At 35.9% G+C, this 21,262-nt stretch overlaps 3 protein-coding genes across 10 annotated transcripts in view; 2 read left to right on the top strand and 1 right to left on the bottom strand.

Annotated features, from left to right (window-relative positions):
* The window catches only part of Abl (tyrosine-protein kinase Abl), a 59,452-nt gene extending 55,154 nt beyond the window's left edge, over positions 1–4,298 (top strand). For 6 of the 7 annotated variants that reach the window (XM_081988720.1, XM_081988719.1, XM_081988722.1 and 3 more), the window contains one exon: positions 114–4,295. In XM_081988720.1, coding sequence (XP_081844846.1) covers positions 114–234 — 121 coding nt within the window. In that variant the 3' untranslated portion in view covers positions 235–4,295. Of the gene's footprint in view, positions 1–113 lie in introns of all 7 variants that reach the window. The other variant, XM_081988718.1, reaches the window with a different exon arrangement.
* On the bottom strand, positions 4,293–14,617 carry LOC145735027 (uncharacterized). 2 transcript variants are annotated; one of them, XM_081988747.1, is made up of 8 exons: positions 14,319–14,617; positions 14,209–14,264; positions 13,712–13,752; positions 13,467–13,658; positions 8,607–8,779; positions 6,296–6,706; positions 6,082–6,233; positions 4,293–4,482 (listed from the first exon to the last, which is right to left on the bottom strand). In XM_081988747.1, exons 1-8 carry the CDS (start codon positions 14,471–14,473, stop codon positions 4,355–4,357), a joined length of 1,308 nt encoding a protein of 435 aa, XP_081844873.1. In that variant the 5' UTR covers positions 14,474–14,617; the 3' UTR covers positions 4,293–4,354. The 2 variants fall into 2 exon arrangements, with proteins under 2 accessions (XP_081844873.1, XP_081844874.1); XM_081988748.1 differs by lacking the exons at positions 13,712–13,752; positions 14,319–14,617.
* Positions 14,618–18,922: 4,305 nt separating this feature from the next.
* Positions 18,923–19,907, top strand: LOC145735034 (proteasome assembly chaperone 2). Its single transcript, XM_081988757.1, has one exon. The coding sequence runs from the start codon at positions 19,180–19,182 to the stop codon at positions 19,882–19,884; it is 705 nt and encodes a 234-aa protein (XP_081844883.1). The 5' UTR covers positions 18,923–19,179; the 3' UTR covers positions 19,885–19,907.
* The last annotated feature ends 1,355 nt before the right edge of the window (positions 19,908–21,262 follow it).

Raw genomic sequence — 21,262 nt, 5'->3', positions numbered from 1 at the left:
GTTCAGAGTGTTTTTCTTTTGCTCACACTGTATATTTGGTGTAAATTAGTGCTGGAGAGCAAAAAAACTATCGAAGCAATATAAGAAGGATTAAATTGAATGTTTTCGCTTAGGTTGGAGCATCAGGGCAGACAGATGCGATCGGCGAGTACACGAAATCAAACCGAAAACACCCGGTATATTAACGAGGTGAACAATACGATTAAGGATGTGGTAAACGTGGTTTTTCGATAGAATGGCGACCATTTAGGCGATTATAGGTTCAGTCTCAGCGCTTTTTTGTTTGACTTTTAATTTGAAATTTTTGTATACAGGGTGGTTGGTTTTGATTCAAAACAATGTGCGTCGTCTGTCGAAATTGGCTTGTCAAAGTAAAGGGTCAACTTTGACGTCCTCTAGCGGACAAACCGTGCAACTAACCCACCAACTTTTATACCTCAATGGAAAGCCTATTTCACTGGCTATCCAGTGAGGTATAAAAGTTTATAAAAAGTGTTGCAAATAAGCGAATTATTTGCAATTAAATGAGTTGGTGCACTGAAAGTTTGACGAGAGTTGGTAAGGCAAGTTTGACGCCCTCTAGCGGACGAACTGTATCATTAACCCACCAACTTTTATATGTCAATGGAAAGCTTATTTCACTGGCTATCCATGGAGGTATAAAAGTCTATACAAAGTGTTGCAAATAACCGAGTTATTTGCAGTTAAACGAGTTAATAAACTGAAAATTTGAAGAAAGTTGGTAGTGCAACTTTGACGCCCTCTAGCGGACAAACTCAAACACTAACCCACTAACTTTTATACTTCAATGGAAAGCTCATTTCATTGGCTATCCATCAACGTATAAAAGTCTATACAAAGTGTAGTAAATAATTGAGTTATTTGCAGTTAAACGAGTTACTAAACTGAAAATTTGAATAAGTAGTAAGTTGGTAACTCGCTTATTTGCAATTAACACTTTGTATAGACTTTTATACGTCGATGGATAGCCAGTGAAATGAGCTTTCCATTAACGTATAAAAGTTGATTGGTTAGTTGCACGGTTTGTCCGCTAGAGGGCGTCAAAGTTACACTATCAATTTTCAGTGCACTAACTCATTTAATTGCAAATAACTCGGTTATTTGCAACACTTTGTATAAACTTTTATACGTCGATGGATAGCCAGTGAAATGAGCTTTCCATTAACGTATAAAAGTTGATTGGTTAGTTGCACGGTTTGTCCGCTAGAGGGCGTCAAATTTACACTAGCAATTTTCTTCAAATTTTCAGTGCACTAACTCATTTAATTGCAAATAACTCGCTTATTTGCAACACTTTGTATAAACTTTTATACGTCGATGGATAGCCAGTGAAATGAGCTTTCCATTGAGGTACAAAAGTTGGTTAGTTAGTGGTTCGGTTTGGCCGCTAGAGGGCGTCAAAGTTACACTATCAATTTTCTTCAAATTTTCAGTGCACTAACTCATTTAATTGCAAATAACTCGTTTATTTGCAACACTTTGTATAAACTTTTATACGTCGATAGATAGTCAATGAAATGAGCTTTCTATTGAGGTATAAAAGTTGGTTAGTTGCACGGTTTGTCCGCTAGAGGGCGTCAGATTTGCCCAAATTGTGTTGCAGTTTACTTTAAAACAAGCAAATTTTGACAGGTGACGTAAATGATAATTACCACGTGACATTGAAGTAATAAAAATTTAACTTTCCGAGTAAATTAACCGTTAACCGAGCAAATTTTGACAGATGACGCATATGACAGTCTAGTAGTTACGTCAGAACTGTCACAAAATTTGATTTCATCAAACCAACAAACTGATGAGCCATAAAGAGCATTAATTAAGCGTTCTTCTATGTTTATGGGTAAAATTTTGACAGGTGACGTAAACGACCACTAGCGCGTAATATTAGAACGTTTTTTCCATAAGCAGCTACGTCACAACTGTCAAATTTTGTACAATAAAGCTGTAAAGATCACATGTGCATTAATCGAGTTGTAGAGGTGTATGAGAATAATACCTTTACATATCTTGACAGATGACGTAAATGACAATAACCACGTGACGTTAGGACGTTGCTTCAGAATTAACGTTTGACGTCACAACTGTCAAAATTCGACCCATAAACCTATAAAAGAGTCAAGAAACTTTCAGTGCACTAACTCATTTAATTGCAAATAACTCGCTCATTTACTACACTTTGTATAGACTTTTATACCTCCATGGATAGCTAGTGAAATGAGCTTTCCATTGACGTTGAAAGTTGATTGGTTAATTGCACGGTTTGTCCGCTAGAGGGCGTCAAAGTTGCACTACCAACTTTCTTTAAATTTTCAGTTTATTAACTCGTTTAACTGCAAATAACTCAATGATTTACTACACTTTGTATAAACTTTTATACGTCGATGGATAGCCAATGAAATAAGCTTTCCATTGAGTATACAAGTTGGTGGGTTAGTGGCACGGTTTGTCCGCTAGAGGGCGTCAAAGTTGCACTACCAACTTTCTTCACATTTTCAGTTTATTAACTACGTTGCTGCTCATTTCACTGGCTATCCATCGACGTATAATAGTTTATACAAAGTGTAGTAAATCATTGAGTTATTTGCAGTTAAAAGAGTTAGTGCACTGAATATTTGAGGAAATTTAGTAGTGCAAATTTGGCGCCCTCTATCGGCCAAACCGTGCTACTAACCCACCAACTTTTTACCTCAATGGAAAGCTCATTTCACTGACTATCCATGGAGGTATAAAAGTTTCTACAAAGTGTAGTAAATAAGCAAGTTATTTGCAGTTAAACGAGTTAATAAACTGAAAATTTGAAGAAAGTTGGTAGTGCAACTTTGACGCCCTCTAGCGGCCAAACCGTACAACTAACCCAGCAACTTTTATACCTCAATAGAAAGCTAATTTCACTGGCTATCCATGGAGGTATAAAAGTCTATACAAAGTGTTGCAAATAAGCGAATTATTTGCAATTAAATGAGTTAGTGCACTGAAAATATGAAGAAAGTTGGTAGTGCAACTTTGACGCCCTCTAGCGGCCAAACCGTACAACTAACCCAGCAACTTTTATACGTCAATGGAAAGCTAATTTCACTGGCTATCCATGGAGGTATAAAAGTTTATACAAAGTGTCGCAAATAAGCGAGTTATTTGCAGTTAAACGAGTTAGTGCACTGAAAGTTGATTTAATAGGTTTACGGCGCGAATTTTGACAGAATAAAACTGTCATACACGTCAAATTTTGAATGCTTTTAACACACTCACCCTGTATATCTAAGAAAAAGCAGGGTGTTAAGCGCTTAGGCTGAACCGATAAGTGAATTGACTAATTAATTATTTCCGTATTAACCATCCGGTATATACACGACGGTAAGGACCATTTAACGCACGCGTACAGGGTGTCTCGGTAACTTTTTGTTTCTTAAACGGGACACCCTGTATACAATTTTTTCGAGAAACTGACTGAAATCAAAAAAAGTGTTTAATATTATTTGATCAGCTGTGATACCTACATTTTTTTAGGTTACGTTAGTGTAATGCTCAAATGTCGACCGGTTATCGATATTACTTTAAAGTGTCGATAATGGGAGGGGAGCGAAAACGAATATCGATACTGGAATTAGTTTGAAACCTGATTACTAGCAAACAGTCTCTCTATTATTATGATATTTTTTTTTTAGTTTTTTTAGGTTTACGATCAATTGGACTGATTTTTGAAAAAACTTTTATTCTGGTCAGTTTCGAGTTGTTTCATTCAAAATTGTTGGCGCATTTGACTAGCGTCCGCCCTAATACAGGGTGTGTGTGTCTTGTTTTGAGATTAAAAACGAGTAATCGATTACTTTCTACTTCACAATGCAGAGAGTTGATGCCATAGAATACTTTTCGTTTAATAATTATTATTAATAAATGCTAGTCTTAATTATTTTGTAACATATATGTAAACGATTATTATGACGTATGAGTGTGAGTACTCCTTTTTAGAGGTTAGAATCGACTACTATTCCTAATATTTAAGGTTTTTTGTACAATCCAAAGATTAAAAATTAGCCATTTTTTAGGGAAAAGTCCTCTTTTTTCAAATTGTAGTAGTTTTTCTTTTTGTAAATATATTTTTGATTTTATTATTATTATTAACTTTGTTATCGACTGTACATTCGTTTTTTTTTGTTTTATTTATTTTTTAAATGATATTTCTCCTTTTAGACGTAGTTTTATGTGTAAAAGAACATATACGATTATGCTCATGATATTTTATACCTATTTAAACGAGAATATATGTTCGCATCTTAGTATTAACGTTGTTTTATTACGTCATTTTTGTCAAGAATTTTTTTGATAAATCAATTTATTACGTATTTTCATCGACACAAGTTGCTTTCCTCACTTTTTCTAGTTTACCATTGCTGTACCTCATCTTAAAAATAATTTGCGTCGTAATTTGGTCCAGCGTTGTGGTCCGTAAAATTTTCAAACATTCTGCGAACAAACCAAATTATTTGCAAATGTACAGGGAGAATCAAAGTAAATTGCGACGACGTCAGACGACTCTCACGTTTATTGCTTGATGGATCCAAATCTGAACAGTTGTGACGCGGCCACTTGACTGACATTTACGTCAAAATTTGCTTGTAAAATGGAACAAAAATTGGCCAACTTTGATGCCCTCTAGAGGACATACTGTACTACTAACCAACCAACTTTTTTACGTCAATGGAAAGCTCTTTTTATTGGCTAGCCATGGAGGTATAAAAGTGTATACAAAGTGTTGCAAATAAGAGAGTTATTTGGAGTTAAAAGAGTTAGTGCGCTGAATATTTAAGGAAAGTTAGTAGTGCACGTTTGACGCTCTCTAGCGGACAAACTGTACTACTAACCAACCAACTTTTTTACGTCAATGGAAAGCCCGTTTTATTAGCTATCCATCGAGGTATAAAAGACCTAGACAAGTCAAGGAAATAATAAATTAATTAATTAATTAATGGTAAAGTAGTTTAATAGGTAAAGTAGGCTGCGGACGGTGTCATTTCGACTCTGCATCAAGTGTGCGGGGCAAATTTGACGTCACGATGACGCAATAAGACAGTTGGTCAGTGTATTGTTTTGTTCAATTACGTCATCGTGACGTCAAGTTTGCGGCACATGCACCGCCTACTTTGGTGCTATTTAAGAAATTCATTTATTTCTGATTATTTCTTTTAAGTTTTTAAATAAATAAACTAATATACACTTTGACGCCCTCTAGCGGCCAAACTGTAAAATCAACCAACCGACTTTTATACGTCAATGGAAAGCCCGCTTTATTAGCTATCCATGGAGGTATAAAAGTCCTAGATAAGTGCAGGAAATAAGCGAGTTATTCAAAGTTAAAGCAAAAAGTTTCAAAATTTACTTTGACGCCCTCTAGCGGCCGAACTCTAAAATTAACCAACCAACTTTTATATGTCATTGGAAAGCCCATTTTATTAGCTATCCATGGAGGTATAAAAGTGTATACAAAGTGTGGCAAATAAGAGAGTTATTTGGAGTTAAAAGAGTTAGTGCGCTGAATATTTGAGGAAAGTTAGTAGTGCAATTTTGATGCCCTCTAGCGGACAAACTGTACTACTAACCAACCAACTTTTTTACGTCAATGGAAAGCCCGTTTTATTAGCTATCCATGGAGGTATAAAAGTCCTAGACTAGTGCAGGAAATAAACGAGTTATTTGCAGTTAAAGCAAAGAGTGTTAAAATGGTTGAGCTGGATAACTCTCTCTACTTTGACGCCGTCTAGCGGACAAACTGTACTACTAACCAACCAACTTTTTTACCTCAATAGACAGCTCTTTTTATTGGCTATCCATAGAGGTATAAAAGTTTACACAAACTATGGCAAATAAAAGAGATATTTGCAGTTGAACGAGTTAGTTGCACTGAAAGTTAGTAATGCAACTTTTATAGGTTTATGATGCAAATTTGCTGCTTTAAGCTGTCGTTTACGTCATTTCTGTCAAAAATGGCGACGCAAAAGTGGTTTTCTCGGTTGTGACGTCATAGCAATTTACTTTGACTTTCTTTGTATCTAAAATTAACCTTACTTTTTAGATTGGTCCATTTCGCTTTGGGCACGAAAGCGACGACCAATTGGCGCATCAAAACGTACAATTTGGCGCTGGTCAGTCCCGGAAAATGCGATTCGTAGTGGCTCCAATCTAATTGTTTCCAATCGGTTTCGTTCCTCTGAACCATCCTGCAACAAACCGATTCACTGTAAACCGCGTAAACGTGCTCAATTTGAACGAAATGACGTACAAATCGATCAGCTCCATTTTGACCTGTCTCACGTCAATCAAATCGACCGGTATAAACAATCGGGGGTAAATCAACTCGAACCAAACGCGTTTCAACGATTTCGGCGGATAACCGTCCAGTTTGGCGGACAATTTGCGCCACTCTTCCGCTGTTACGGTGCGGTGTTGCAACATCGTCAGATTTTCCTCCTTGATTCGCGTGACTTTCAGTAAATATTTAATAAAGGTGGCCATGTTCCTTTCCTGCCACTTGATCTTCCGCGACATAGAATTCGGTTGTTTCAACAGCCTCGCGCGTTTTTCTATCGCTTGATAGCTGCGCTGCAACGTTGCCGCCAGTTCGGCCACGTTTACGCGGTTGCGCTGTTGCCGGATCGCTTCGCGAATCGTCTCATCCTCGCTCTCGGTAAATCTAAAAACGAGTTCGAGAGTCGTGTGGTTTTCTAGTGAATACGGTAATAATATTTAGTGGACGTTGCCAAATTGACATTTTTTCCTAAAATCGCTCGTGAATAATGAATATTTTCACATTTTGGCAACGCTGTCAAACTGATCATTTTCCTAATTTACTTGAAAATGCTTGCAATGTTGCTAAATTGACTAACTACTCCGGATTGTTGTGATGTTGCCAAATTGACATTTTCCCTAAAATTGCCAGTAAATAATACATATTTTTGACAGGTGTCAACTGATTTTTACAGTGTTGCAAGCTCAGAATTGCACTATCAACGTCACGTGACGTGTATTTTACAATTTCAGCTCTTACAACTGTCTTGATTTGATTTTGCAAATTTTCTTAGTTTAAACTGGTTTTTCAAGGTCACGTGACTAATTTTGACAGGTGTCAACTGGCTTTTACAGTGTTGCAAGCTGAAAATTGCACTATCAACGTCACGTGACGTGTATTTTACAATTTCAGCTCTTACAACTGTCTTGATTTAATTTTGCAAATTTTCTTATTTGAAACTGGTTTTTGAGGGTCAAGTGACTGATTTTGACAAGTGTCAAGTGGTTTTTACAGTGTTGCCAGCTCAGAATTGCATTTTCAACGTCAAGTGACGTGCATTTTACAATTTTAGCTCTTACAACTGTCTTAATTTGATTTTGCAAATTTTATTATTTGAAACTGGATTTTTAAGGTCACGTGACTGATTTTGACAGGTATCAACTGGTTTTTACAGTGTTGCAAGCTCAAAATTGCATTATCAACGTCACGTGACGTGTATTTTACAATTTCAGCTCTTACAACTGTCTTAATTTGATTTTGCAAATTTTCTTATTTGAAACTGGTTTTTTAAGGTCACGTGACTAATTTTGACAGTTGTCAACTGGCTTTTACAGTGTTGCAAGCTCAGAATTGCATTATCAACATCACGTGACGTGTATTTTACAATTTTAGCTCTTACAAACTGTCTTGATTTGATTTTGCAAATTTCCTTAGTTTGAACTGGTTTTTGAGGGTCACGTGACTGATTTTGACAGATGTCAACTGGCTTTTACAGTGTTGCAAGCTCAAAATTGCATTATCAACGTCACGTGACGTGTATTTTACAATTTCAGCTCTTACAACTGTCTTAATCTGATTGGCAATGTTGCCAAATTTACACTTTTCCTAAACTTACTCATAAGTCATAAATAATTACATAGTCGACTTTAGCAACGTTGCCAAAGTGTTTATTTTCCTAAATTTAATTCCACATTTTTGCAATGTTGCCAAAGCCTCCATTTTGCTAAAAGTACCCATAAATGTTCAGTATTCACGTTTCAGCTACGTTGCCAAACTGACTAATTTTGTTTTTTCTTTACAGATTGATATTTTTTGATGAATATATTCATATTTCAGTCACGTTGCAAACTATTTTCCTAACAATGTTGCCAAATCAACAATTTTTCTAAAATTACTCAAAAAAAAATGACACGTTTGCAACGTTGCCAAATTCATCATTTTCTTCAACTTATTTTTGAATTGCCAATTTTCTACAATGTTGCCAAACTAATATATAATTTTTGAAAACTTATTTAAAATTCACCCAGTACTCACATTGTTGCCAAACTGACATTTGTACAGAAAATGTTTGATTAATGTCCAATTTTCTACAATGTTGCCAAACTGATTTTTTTTTAAAGAAAATGTCTGATTAATGTCCAATTTTCTACAATGTTGCCAAACTGATTTTTTTTTAAGAAAATGATTGATTTATTGCCCATTTTCTACAATGTTGCCAAACTGATTTTTTTTAAAGAAAATTTTTGAATAAGATCTAGTTTTCTACAATGTTGCCAAACTGACTTCGTGTAATAAGGAGGCTTACCTTCCAGTTTTGACTGTTTGCATCAAAATTTTGAACCGATTGTACACACTTAATGGCGTACGTTCTGGCATGTTCCTGGCCAAATAAAACAGAAAATTTCTCTTTGAAGATTTGGGAATGTACTTTTTGTCCAAACGGAAAAAATTGCTCGGTTTGTTCTCCAAACCGTTAACCTAAAACAATGTTGCCAAATGGAATGAGTAACGGAGACAGACACATTGATTGCGTGCGCGAGACAAAGACAGACAATCTGAAAAAAAACGTCCTGGTTTGTGTGACAGCTGTCAAACTACTGTCTTAAACAGGAAAATACGTCACAACTGTCAAATCTTCAATTATAGACCTCTAAAGTGCATTTCGAGTGGTAACAAAATATTCATACAAATGACACTTTTATAGCTCTATGAACTGGATTTTGACTGATGCGTTTAGTGTGACAGATGTCAAACTACTGTCTTAAACAAGACAATACGTCACAACTGTCAAATCGTCAATCATAAACCTCTAAAGTGCATTTCGAGTGGTAACAAAGTATTCATCCAAATGACACTTTTATAGCTCTACGAACTGGATTTTGACTGATGCGTTTAATGTGACAGATGTCAAACTACTGTCTTAAACAAGACAATACGTCACAACTGTCAAATTTTCAATAATAAACCTCTAAAATGCATTTCGAGTGGTAACAAAGTATTCATACAAATGACACTTTTATAGCTCTATGAACTGGATTTTGACTGATGCGTTTAGTGTGACAGATGCCAAACTACTGTCTGAAATAGGACAATACGTCACAACTGTCAAATTTCCAATAATAAACCTCTAAAATGCATTTCGAGTGGTAACAAAGTATTCATCCAAATGACACTTTTATAGCTCTACAAACTGGATTTTGACTGATGCGTTTAGTGTGACACATGTCAAACTACTGTCTTAAACAAGACAATACGTCACAACTGTCAAATTTTCAATAATAAACCTCTAAAATGCATTTCGAGTGGTAACAAAGTATTCATCCAAATGACACTTTTATAGCTCTATGAACTGGATTTTGACTGATGCGTTTAGTGTGACACATGTCAAACTAGTGTCTTAAACAGCGAAATACGTCGCAACTGTCAAATCTTCAATTATAGACCTCTAAAATGCATTTCAAGTGGTAACAAAGTATTCATCCAAATGACACTTTTATAGCTCTATGAACTGGATTTTGACTGATGCGTTTAGTGTGACAGATGTCAAACTACTGTCTTAAACAAGACAATACGTCACAACTGTCAAATCGTCAATCATAAACCTCTAAAGTGCATTTCGAGTGGTAACAAAGTATTCATCCAAATGACACTTTTATAGCTCTACGAACTGGATTTTGACTGATGCGTTTAGTGTGACACATGTCAAACTACTGTCTTAAACAAGACAATACGTCACAACTGTCAAATTTTCAACCATAAACCTCTAAAGTGCATTTCGAGTGGTAACAAAGTATTCATCCAAATGACACTTTTATAGCTCTACGAACTGGATTTTGACTGATGCGTTTAGTGTGACAGCATGTCAAACTACTGTCTTAAACAAGACAATACGTCACAACTGTCAAATCGTCAATCATAAACCTCTAAAGTGCATTTCGAGTGGTAACAAAGTATTCATCCAAATGACACTTTTATAGCTCTACGAACTGGATTTTGACTGATGCGTTTAGTGTGACACATGTCAAACTACTGTCTTAAACAAGGACAATACGTCACAACTGTCAAATTTCAACCATAAACCTCTAAAGTGCATTTCGAGTGGTAACAAAGTATTCATCCAAATGACACTTTTATAGCTCTACAAACTGGATTTTGACTGATGCGTTTAGTGTGACAGATGTCAAACTACTGTCTTAAACAGGACAATACGTCACAACTGTCAAATTTTCAATAATAAACCTCTAAAATGCATTTCGAGTGGTAACAAAGTATTCATCCAAATGACACTTTTATAGCTCTATGAACTGGATTTTGACTGATGTTTTTAGTGTGACAGATGTCAAACTATTGTCTTAAACAGGCAATACGTCACAACTGTCAAATCTTCAATCATAAACCTCTAAAGTGCATTTCGAGTGGTAACAAAGTATTCATCCAAATGACACTTTTATAGCTCTACGAACTGGATTTTGACTGATGCGTTTAGTGTGACAGATGTCAAACTACTGTCTGAAATAGGACAATACGTCACAACTGTCAAATCGTCAATCATAAACCTCTAAAGTACATTTCGAGTGGTAACAAAGTATTCATCCAAATGACACTTTTATAGCTCTATAAACTGGATTTTGACTGATGCGTTTAGTGTGACACATGTCAAACTACTGTCTTAAACAAGACAATACGTCACAACTGTCAAATCTTCAATCATAAACCTCTAAAGAGCATTTCGAGTGGTAACAAAGTATTCATCCAAATGACACTTTTATAGCTCTATAAACTGGATTTTGACTGATGCGTTTAGTGTGACACATGTCAAACTAGTGTCTTAAACAGGAAAATACGTCACAACTGTCAAATCTTCAACCATAAACCTCTAAAATGCATTTCAAGTGGTAACAAAGTATTCATCCAAATGACACTTTTATAGCTCTACGAACTGGATTTTGACTGATGCGTTTAGTGTGACACATGTCAAACTACTGTCTTAAACAAGACAATACGTCACAACTGTCAAATTTTCAATAATAAACCTCTAAAATGCATTTCGAGTGGTAACAAAGTATTCATCCAAATGACACTTTTATAGCTCTATGAACTGGATTTTGACTGATGCGTTTAGTGTGACACATGTCAAACTACTGTCTTAAACAAGACAATACGTCACAACTGTCAAATTTTCAATAATAAACCTCTAAAATGCATTTCGAGTGGTAACAAAGTATTCATCCAAATGACACTTTTATAGCTCTATGAACTGGATTTTGACTGATGCGTTTAGTGTGACACATGTCAAACTACTGTCTTAAACAAGACAATACGTCACAACTGTCAAATTTTCAACCATAAACCTCTAAAGTGCATTTCGAGTGGTAACAAAGTATTCATCCAAATGACACTTTTATAGCTCTACGAACTGGATTTTGACTGATGCGTTTAGTGTGACACATGTCAAACTACTGTCTTAAACAAGACAATACGTCACAACTGTCAAATTTTCAACCATAAACCTCTAAAGTGCATTTCGAGTGGTAACAAAGTATTCATCCAAATGACACTTTTATAGCTCTATGAACTCGATTTTGACTGATGCGTTTAGTGTGACAGATGTCAAACTACTGTCTGAAACAGGACAATACGTCACAACTGTCAAATCTTCAACCATAAACCTCTAAAATGCATTTCGAGTGGTAACAAAATATTCATACAAATGACACTTTTATAGCTCTACAAACTGGATTTTGACTGATGCGTTTAGTGTGACACATGTCAAACTACTGTCTTAAACAAGACAATACGTCACAACTGTCAAATTTTCAACCATAAACCTCTAAAGTGAATTTCGAGTGGTAACAAAATATTCATCCAAATGACACTTTTATAGCTCTACAAACTGGATTTTGACTGATGCGTTTAGTGTGACACATGTCAAACTACTGTCTTAAACAAGACAATACGTCACAACTGTCAAATTTTCAACCATAAACCTCTAAAGTGCATTTCGAGTGGTAACAAAGTATTCATCCAAATGACACTTTTATAGCTCTACGAACTGGATTTTGACTGATGCGTTTAGTGTGACACATGTCAAACTACTGTCTTAAACAAGACAATACGTCACAACTGTCAAATTTCCAATAATAAACCTCTAAAATGCATTTCGAGTGGTAACAAAGTATTCATCCAAATGACACTTTTATAGCTCTACAAACTGGATTTTGACTGATGCGTTTAGTGTGACACATGTCAAACTACTGTCTTAAACAAGACAATACGTCACAACTGTCAAATTTTCAATAATAAACCTCTAAAATGCATTTCGAGTGGTAACAAAGTATTCATCCAAATGACACTTTTATAGCTCTATGAACTGGATTTTGACTGATGCGTTTAGTGTGACACATGTCAAACTAGTGTCTTAAACAGCGAAATACGTCGCAACTGTCAAATCTTCAATTATAGACCTCTAAAATGCATTTCAAGTGGTAACAAAGTATTCATCCAAATGACACTTTTATAGCTCTATGAACTGGATTTTGACTGATGCGTTTAGTGTGACAGATGTCAAACTACTGTCTTAAACAAGACAATACGTCACAACTGTCAAATCGTCAATCATAAACCTCTAAAGTGCATTTCGAGTGGTAACAAAGTATTCATCCAAATGACACTTTTATAGCTCTACGAACTGGATTTTGACTGATGCGTTTAGTGTGACACATGTCAAACTAGTGTCTTAAACAGGAAAATACGTCACAACTGTCAAATCTTCAACCATAAACCTCTAAAATGCATTTCAAGTGGTAACAAAGTATTCATCCAAATGACACTTTTATAGCTCTATGAACTGGATTTTGACTGATGCATTTAGTGTGACAGATGTCAAACTACTGTCTTAAACAAGACAATACGTCACAACTGTCAAATCGTCAATCATAAACCTCTAAAGTGCATTTCGAGTGGTAACAAAGTATTCATCCAAATGACACTTTTATAGCTCTACGAACTGGATTTTGACTGATGCCCATTAAGTGACAGCTGTCAAACCACTGTCATAAATAGGACAACTGAAAACATTTTCGCTTACTAGACTTTTTAATTAGATTTTCTGTCTTTGTCGCTCCCCATGCAATTATCCATGTTTCTCTGTCAGATGTGTACTCACCTTAACGAAATAATCCCAATTTTCCCTGACTTGCGCATCTTCCTGTTTGCTAAACTTGCCCTGTTTGACGGACAACTCCAGTGACGTCAGCAAACTTCGTTGTTTCTCGGTCGGTTTCGAGGCCCGATTCAGAATCTCGTGCAACATCGGCACTTTAAAGTCCACTTCGAAGCAATTATTGGCCAAAAACATCTGAATCAATAAATAATTTATAATTATTGATAATAATTATTATTAACAGTTACCCTGCTTGGACCGTTTGGTAGAGCATATTCGGATGTTTTAACTAAAAAAACAAAAAACTCAATTGCACTGTTGCCAAGTGTACTAAATTATAAAAAAAAAAATAACAAGTGACAACCCTGTATACTTATGTTGCTGAATGTATGGATTTTACACCATCAGATCCATTCGGCAACACTGTATATTCAAATGAAGGATGTACCAAAGATTATTCCGAAAAACTTGAGAAGAACGCTAGTCAACTGTGCCAAAACGTAAAAATTACTGTATTTTTTCTAATTAGTGTCAACATGTGAAACACCCTGTATCTTACAAAATTATTTAAATTTAAATTCATCAATTAATAATATACAATTGGAATGACGTCACAATGTCAAAAATGACAGAAAAACAATTTTACACAGTGGGCTTGACAAACATCGGTGGCGTGACGTCATTCCAATTTTTGGCAATAAAAAAAATTCTAATTGGACAACCCTGTAAAATATGACAAACTTACCACCATTTTGACTGTCATTCATGGAACTGTCGCTATTTTGTTGTGGATCAGATTGACTAAAAAAACAATTGAAAAAAATACGGTAAAAACCAAAGTAGATTGCAGTATACCAGCTTTGACGTTTACGTCTTTTCCGCTTCCCTTCAATTTTGACATTTTGTAGCACTTGTTCGTCATTTGTTTTATTGGAATCGTCCACTGAGTTGGCCGTGGAATTGTTTTTCTCTTTCCTTTTCGATTTTTTTTGCGACAATTTCACTGTCATCGGAATGGATCGTTACCGCGTCATCGTCAATTACTTCGCGTTTCACTATATCACATACGTCATCGGTGGTGTTTGGTGGTTTTTTCTTTTTTTTTCCTTTTCAGGCAAATTTCAGGAGAAACTCGTTTAATTTCCTGCTTTAGTTTGATTTTTTTCCGTTTGTCCGTGTCGTCGTCGCTACGGAAAATCAATTTGTATAGCGAAATCACAGTACAATTGCGTGACGTCACAATGGCCATTTTACTTTGATTTATAGTATTTCAAAAAAACTACCTAGTACGCCACTGGTTTATAACTAGAATAGTGATTTTCTGATTTAACCCCACAAACCCCCACTGGCGTAGGTGAATGTTCACCCAGAAACCACAATTTTTGCCTTAAACACAGTTTTGGGAGAAAAATAATATTTTTTCAATTTTCTGAAATATTTGCCAAGTACACCACTGGTTTTTAGCTAAAATAGTGATTTTCTGGCTTCACCCCACAAGCCTCCAGTGGCGTAGGCGAGTTTTCACCCTAAAAACCACAATTTTTGAATTAAATACAGTTTTTGGGAAAAAATCCCTATTTCTTGAAATATTTGTCAAGTACGCCACTGGTTTTGAGCCAAAATAGTGATTTTCTGACTTAACCCCACAAGCATCCAGTGGCGTAGGTGAGTTTTCACCATAAAAACCACAATTTTTGCCTTAAACACAGTTTTTGGGGAAAAATCCCTATTTCTTGAAATGTTTGTCAAGCACGCCACTGGTTTTTAGCTAAAATAGTGAATTTCTAGCCTAACCCCACAAACCCCCAGTGGCGTAGGTGAGTTTTCACGCTAAAAACCATAATTTTTTGAATTAAACACAGTTTTAGAGAAAAAAACCACAATTCTTGCCTTAAATACAGTTTTTGGGGAAAAATCCCTATTTCTTGAAATATTTGTCAAGTACGCCAGTGGTTTTTAGCTAAAATAGTGATTTTCTGACTTAACCCCACAAGCCTCCAGTGGCGTAGATGAGTTTTCACCATAAAAACCACAATTTTTGAATTAAACACAGTTTTAGGAGAAAAACCACAATTTTTGCCATAAATACAGTTTTTGGGAAAAAATCCCTATTTCCTGAAATGTTTGTCAAGTACGCCACTGGTTTTTAGCCAAAATAGTGATTTTCTGACTTAACCCCACAAGCCTCCAGTGGCGTAGGTGAGTTTTCACCATAAAAACCACAATTTTTGAATTAAACACAGTTTTAGGGGAAAAACCACAATTTTTGCCTTAAACACAGTTTTTGGGGAAAAATCCCTATTTCTTGAAATATTTGTCAAGTACGCCACTGGTTTTGAGCCAAAATAGTGATTTTCTGACTTAACCCCACAAGCCTCCAGTGGCGTAGGTGAGTTTTCACGCTAAAAACCATAATTTTTTGAATTAAACACAGTTTTAGAGAAAAAACCACAATTCTTGCCTTAAATACAGTTTTTGGGGAAAAATCCCTATTTCTTGAAATATTTGTCAAGTACGCCACTGGTTTTTAGCCAAAATAGTGATTTTCTGACTTAACCCCACAAGCCTCCAGTGGCGTAGGTGAGTTTTCACCATAAAAACCACAATTTTTGAATTAAACACAGTTTTAGGGGAAAAACCACAATTCTTGCCTTAAATACAGTTTTTGGGGAAAAATCCCTATTTCCTGAAATATTTGTCAAGTACGCCAGTGGTTTTTAGCTAAAATAGTGATTTTCTGACTTAACCCGACAAGCCTCCAGTGGCGTAGGTGAGTTTTCACCATAAAAACCACAATTTTTGAATTAAACACAGTTTTAGGGGAAAAACCACAATTTTTGCCTTAAACACAGTTTTTGGGAAAAAATCCCTATTTCTTGAAATATTTGTCAAGTACGCCACTGGTTTTGAGCCAAAATAGTGATTTTCTGACTTAACCCCACAAGCCTCCAGTGGCGTAGGTGAGTTTTCACGCTAAAAACCATAATTTTTTGAATTAAACACAGTTTTAGAGAAAAAACCACAATTCTTGCCTTAAATACAGTTTTTGGGGAAAAATCCCTATTTCTTGAAATATTTGTCAAGTACGCCACTGGTTTTTAGCCAAAATAGTGATTTTCTGACTTAACCCCACAAGCCTCCAGTGGCGTAGGTGAGTTTTCACCATAAAAACCACAATTTTTGAATTAAACACAGTTTTAGGGGAAAAACCACAATTCTTGCCTTAAATACAGTTTTTGGGGAAAAATCCCTATTTCCTGAAATATTTGTCAAGTACGCCAGTGGTTTTTAGCTAAAATAGTGATTTTCTGACTTAACCCGACAAGCCTCCAGTGGCGTAGGTGAGTTTTCACCATAAAAACCACAATTTTTGAATTAAACACAGTTTTAGGGGAAAAACCACAATTTTTGCCTTAAACACAGTTTTTGGGAAAAAATCCCTATTTCTTGAAATATTTGTCAAGTACGCCACTGGTTTTGAGCCAAAATAGTGATTTTCTGACTTAACCCCACAAGCCTCCAGTGGCGTAGGTGAGTTTTCACGCTAAAAACCATAATTTTTTGAATTAAACACAGTTTTAGGAGAAAAACCACAATTTTTGCCATAAATACAGTTTTTGGGGAACAATCCCTATTTCTCCTATTTCCTGAAATGTTTGTCAAGTACGCCACTGGTTTATAACTAAAATAGTAAATTTCTGGCTTAACCCCACCAACCCCCAGTGGCGTAGGTGAGTTTTCACCCTAAAAACCACAATTTTTGCCTTAAACACAATTTTTTGGGAACAATCTCTATTTCTCCTATTTCCTGAAATGTTTGTCAAGTACGCCACTGGTTTTTAGCCAAAATAGTGATTTTCTGACTTAGCCCCACAAGCCTCCAGTGGCGTAGGTGAGTTTTCACCATAAAAACCACAATTTTTGAATTAAACACAGTTTTAGGGGAAAAACCACAATTTTTGCCTTAAACAGTTTTTGGGAAAAAATCCCTATTTCTTGAAATATTTGTCAAGTACGCCACTGGTTTTTAGCTAAAATAGTGATTTTCTAACTTAACCCGACAAGCCTCCAGTGGCGTAGGTGAGTTTTCACCATAAAAACCACAATTTTTGAATTAAACACAGTTTTAGGGGAAAAACCACAATTTTTGCCTTAAACACAGTTTTTGGGAAAAAATCCCTATTTCTTGAAATATTTGTCAAGTACGCCACTGGTTTTTAGCTAAAATAGTGATTTTCTGACCTAACCCCACAAACCCCCAGTGGCGTAGGTGAGTTTTAAGCATAAAAACCACAATTTTGTCTTAAACACAGTTTTTGGGAAAAAATTCACATTTTGCTTATTTCCAGTAAAGTTTGCCCAGTACCCCACTGGTTTCTAGGTAAATTCCAGTGACGTACCCCAAAAAACATATTATTTAATTAATTATTAAATCATTGCCAAATACAGAGTGGGATAAATTGGATACTAGGCAGTATAATGTTAGACATTTTTTTGAGACACCCTGTATCAATTATTTTGCACTGAACTTACCTATCAGAATCGTCAGTTTTCAACATTTCTTCAACGTTTATTTCGTAGAGAAAACTTTCACTCTGATTCTCCTCGATGGCTTCAATTTTTTCCAATTTCTTCACTTTCTTCTTTTTCGAACTTAACACACTGAAACTGTATTGAAAATCACTATTTTTACTGTTCTCAACTCTTAAATTCTAATTACCTTTCATCCTGAGTGGGTTCTTCCTTTATGTGTTTCTTCCTCTTTTTTGTACTGCAAACAATCAAAGATTCTATATTTAATTAAGACGGTAAGGTAAATGGGCTTAATTGTCACTTACTGACATTCCTGTCCATTGGGTTCTACTGGCAATATGACGTCACTATCAATCTGAGTAAGTTCTGACAGTTCGGAAGTGTCAAGGGATTTTCTTGACTTTTTCTTGCTGGAATCCTTCATTTTTTACCCGTAAATATACAAGGATGACCTAAGGACCTATTTAAGTTAAAATTGATTTGAATGTACCAGATTACATGTAAAATGTCACAGTGAAAACTAAACGGTACCTAAACCCTTGAAGGGCAGGGGAACCGGACACAAAACAAAGTACATACCACTTAAAGGCAATAGGGGTACCTTGTGATGGTTCTAGAAGCCAGTTTTGCCGTACCTTCTGGTAGATTGGACGTTTTTCTATGTTGTCCAACACTCTGTTAGTTCACTGTCCCACTGAATAGTACCCTATCAGTGTTTTCACCTTGAACTGCTTGTGTGTTATTTTAAATATGTTAGGTTACAAAAATAAGGAGGTTAGGTTCACTTTTCACAGGGTTAATTCGTTTTGCTGAGCGATTTCGTCTCTCTCGCTCTCTCACACGCAGTTACACACGATCGTGTGCACTGTTGCCGGATTGCTTTAACTTATTGACAAACATAAATATTTGGCAACGCTGCGCGTTTAACCTCAAAAACCTATAATAGGTAGGAAATACTTTGAAAATGTGAATATTTCTAGGTTTTTGTGATTTCCCAAGTAGTGCCACGGTGTTACCCTAAACTAGGACTAACTCCTGATTCAAACACCCTGTATAAACAAAAAGATTCTGGAAATAAGTCCTAGTTTTGACAGCTGACAAAAATTGAGGTTAGGTGACAATGATCATAACAAAACTGAGTTGCACTAGTTACTATTCATAAATAATCGTATTTTACGGCAAAATGAAGTTATTACACTTTAGAAAACCCGTAGATCTAACCGGCTACACGCTAATTATACCGAGTGTCTCCGTAGGCAACGTTCCACAACTTACGGTAGACCTGCTGATCACAACCCTAAAACTGGACAGTGTAGCCCTAATTTGGCACCCAGGACTGGTACCTTCGGTGGGTTCGGAACCGTTTTACGGCACAAACAACGTGGTGTGCACCGCATGCGAATTGTACTGCAACGAACAGCTCAAACTGGCTGCAATACAAATTCGTTCAACTATCGAAAAACGACTAGCACTGAAGTTTATTCGAGACTTTCTGGACTGTTTTGGGCAACTGGGGCTGAAGGAATTGTACATTCTGGCTAGTGGCTTCGACTATGAGTTGCACAACATCTCAAACAAGGACAAATACTATTTGGCTTCTAACAGCAAAATAGTGGAAAAGGAGGGTTGGAGAGTGTTGGAGAAGGAGCCTAACGGCAAATTTCGGGTCAGTGGGGCCGGTTTGGGGGTTAAGCTCTATGAAACAGTGGGGCACAGCCTTAAAGCGAGTTTAGTAGTAAAATATGTGTCTGAAGGAGAGAATCACTATGATGCTCGCAGGTATGTGCTGAAACTGTTCCAGTTGCTCGAAATTACTGAAAATAGCTTGATTGAACCCACTTCCTGGGTGCATGTGTATGGGGCACCGCCTCCTAGCGGTTTGTTTTAATATTAATAAAATTGTTAAACTTATTCCAGCACTTTTATTTTACTTCCTAAGATAAAAATTTAAAAGCCAGAAAAATGTAAGTGGTTAACACCAACAGGAAAATAAGGAAAATAAACCTAAAAATAAAACGTTAAATTACAAAAAAAATTAGAATACATGTCAAAACAGGAGACTTACAATAGTAAAACTGTTAAAACCAGCTTGAAATCTGCATTGTAGTCCTCTTCTAGCATTTTTTTAATGTATTTTGCTAAAATTGTCAAAAGTGACAAGTGTTAATCTGAATGACTGATGTCATGGTGACGCAACCTTAATTTGACCAACTGTCAAATTACATCATTGGTGACGTCACTCTGCTGTTTAAAGGAACGTCAAAATCAAGGTGGCCAGTAAATGTGTCAATGTTTTATGTTTTTTTTAAAACACACCTTTAGTGCACATTTGACAGGTTTAAGTAGTTGTCAGAACTGTCAACTCAACAAAAATTCTGATTGGTCCTGACAATGATCAATTCAGGTGAAGGTTTTGACACTCTGTAACTCTGTATTGTCAAAAATCATGTTCTTGATGAAGCGAATAAATTCGAAACGTTGTTTTGAAAAAATCATATTTTTCCTATTTTTTGAAATGTTTGCCAAGTACGCCACTGGTTTATGGCTAAAATAGTGAATTTCTGACTTAACTCCACAAAATCCCAGTGGCGTAGGTGAGTTTTCACCCAGAAACCACAATTTTTGCCTTAAACACTGTTTTGGGAGAAAAATCCTTATTTTTCCTATTTTTTTAAATTTTTGCCAAGTACGCCACTGGTTTATGGCTAAAATAGTGAAATTCTGACTTAACTTCACAAAATCCCAGTGGCGTAGGTAAGTTTTCACCCAGAAACCACAATGTTTGCCTTAAACACTGTTTTGGAAGAAAAATCCTCATTTTTCCTATTTTTTGAAATGTTTTCCAAGTACACCACTGGTTTATGGCTAAAATAGCGAATTTCTGACTTAACTCCACAAAATCCCAGTGGCGTAGGTGAGTTTTCACCCAGAAACCTCAATTTTTGGGTTAACTGCAGTTTTTGGAGAAAAATCCTTATTTTTCATATTTCTTGAAATGTTTTCCAAGTACGCCACTGGTTTATGGCTAAAATAGCGAATTTCTGACTTAACTCCACAAAATCCCAGTGGCGTAGGTGAGTTTACACCCAGAAACCACAATTTTTGCCTTAAACGCACGAGGCAAACAAAATTTTCTTGACAATTGGCGAAGGAGCTTAGTGTTAGGAGCAACTAAAAATTTACCTCCGCGTTTTCGTTTTTCCTACAATTTTTTGAAAAATCATAAAAATAGATAATAGGTCAGTTTGGCAACACTGCCGAAGTGT

The sequence above is a fragment of the Ips typographus genome, linkage group LG10 (assembly GCF_016097725.1).
Source record: "Ips typographus isolate SLU linkage group LG10, UJ_Ityp_2.0, whole genome shotgun sequence".
NCBI classification, from domain to species: Eukaryota; Metazoa; Arthropoda; class Insecta; order Coleoptera; family Curculionidae; genus Ips; species Ips typographus.
Note: the sequence above shows the minus strand (reverse complement) of the source record. Positions and strands in the feature narration are given on the sequence as shown.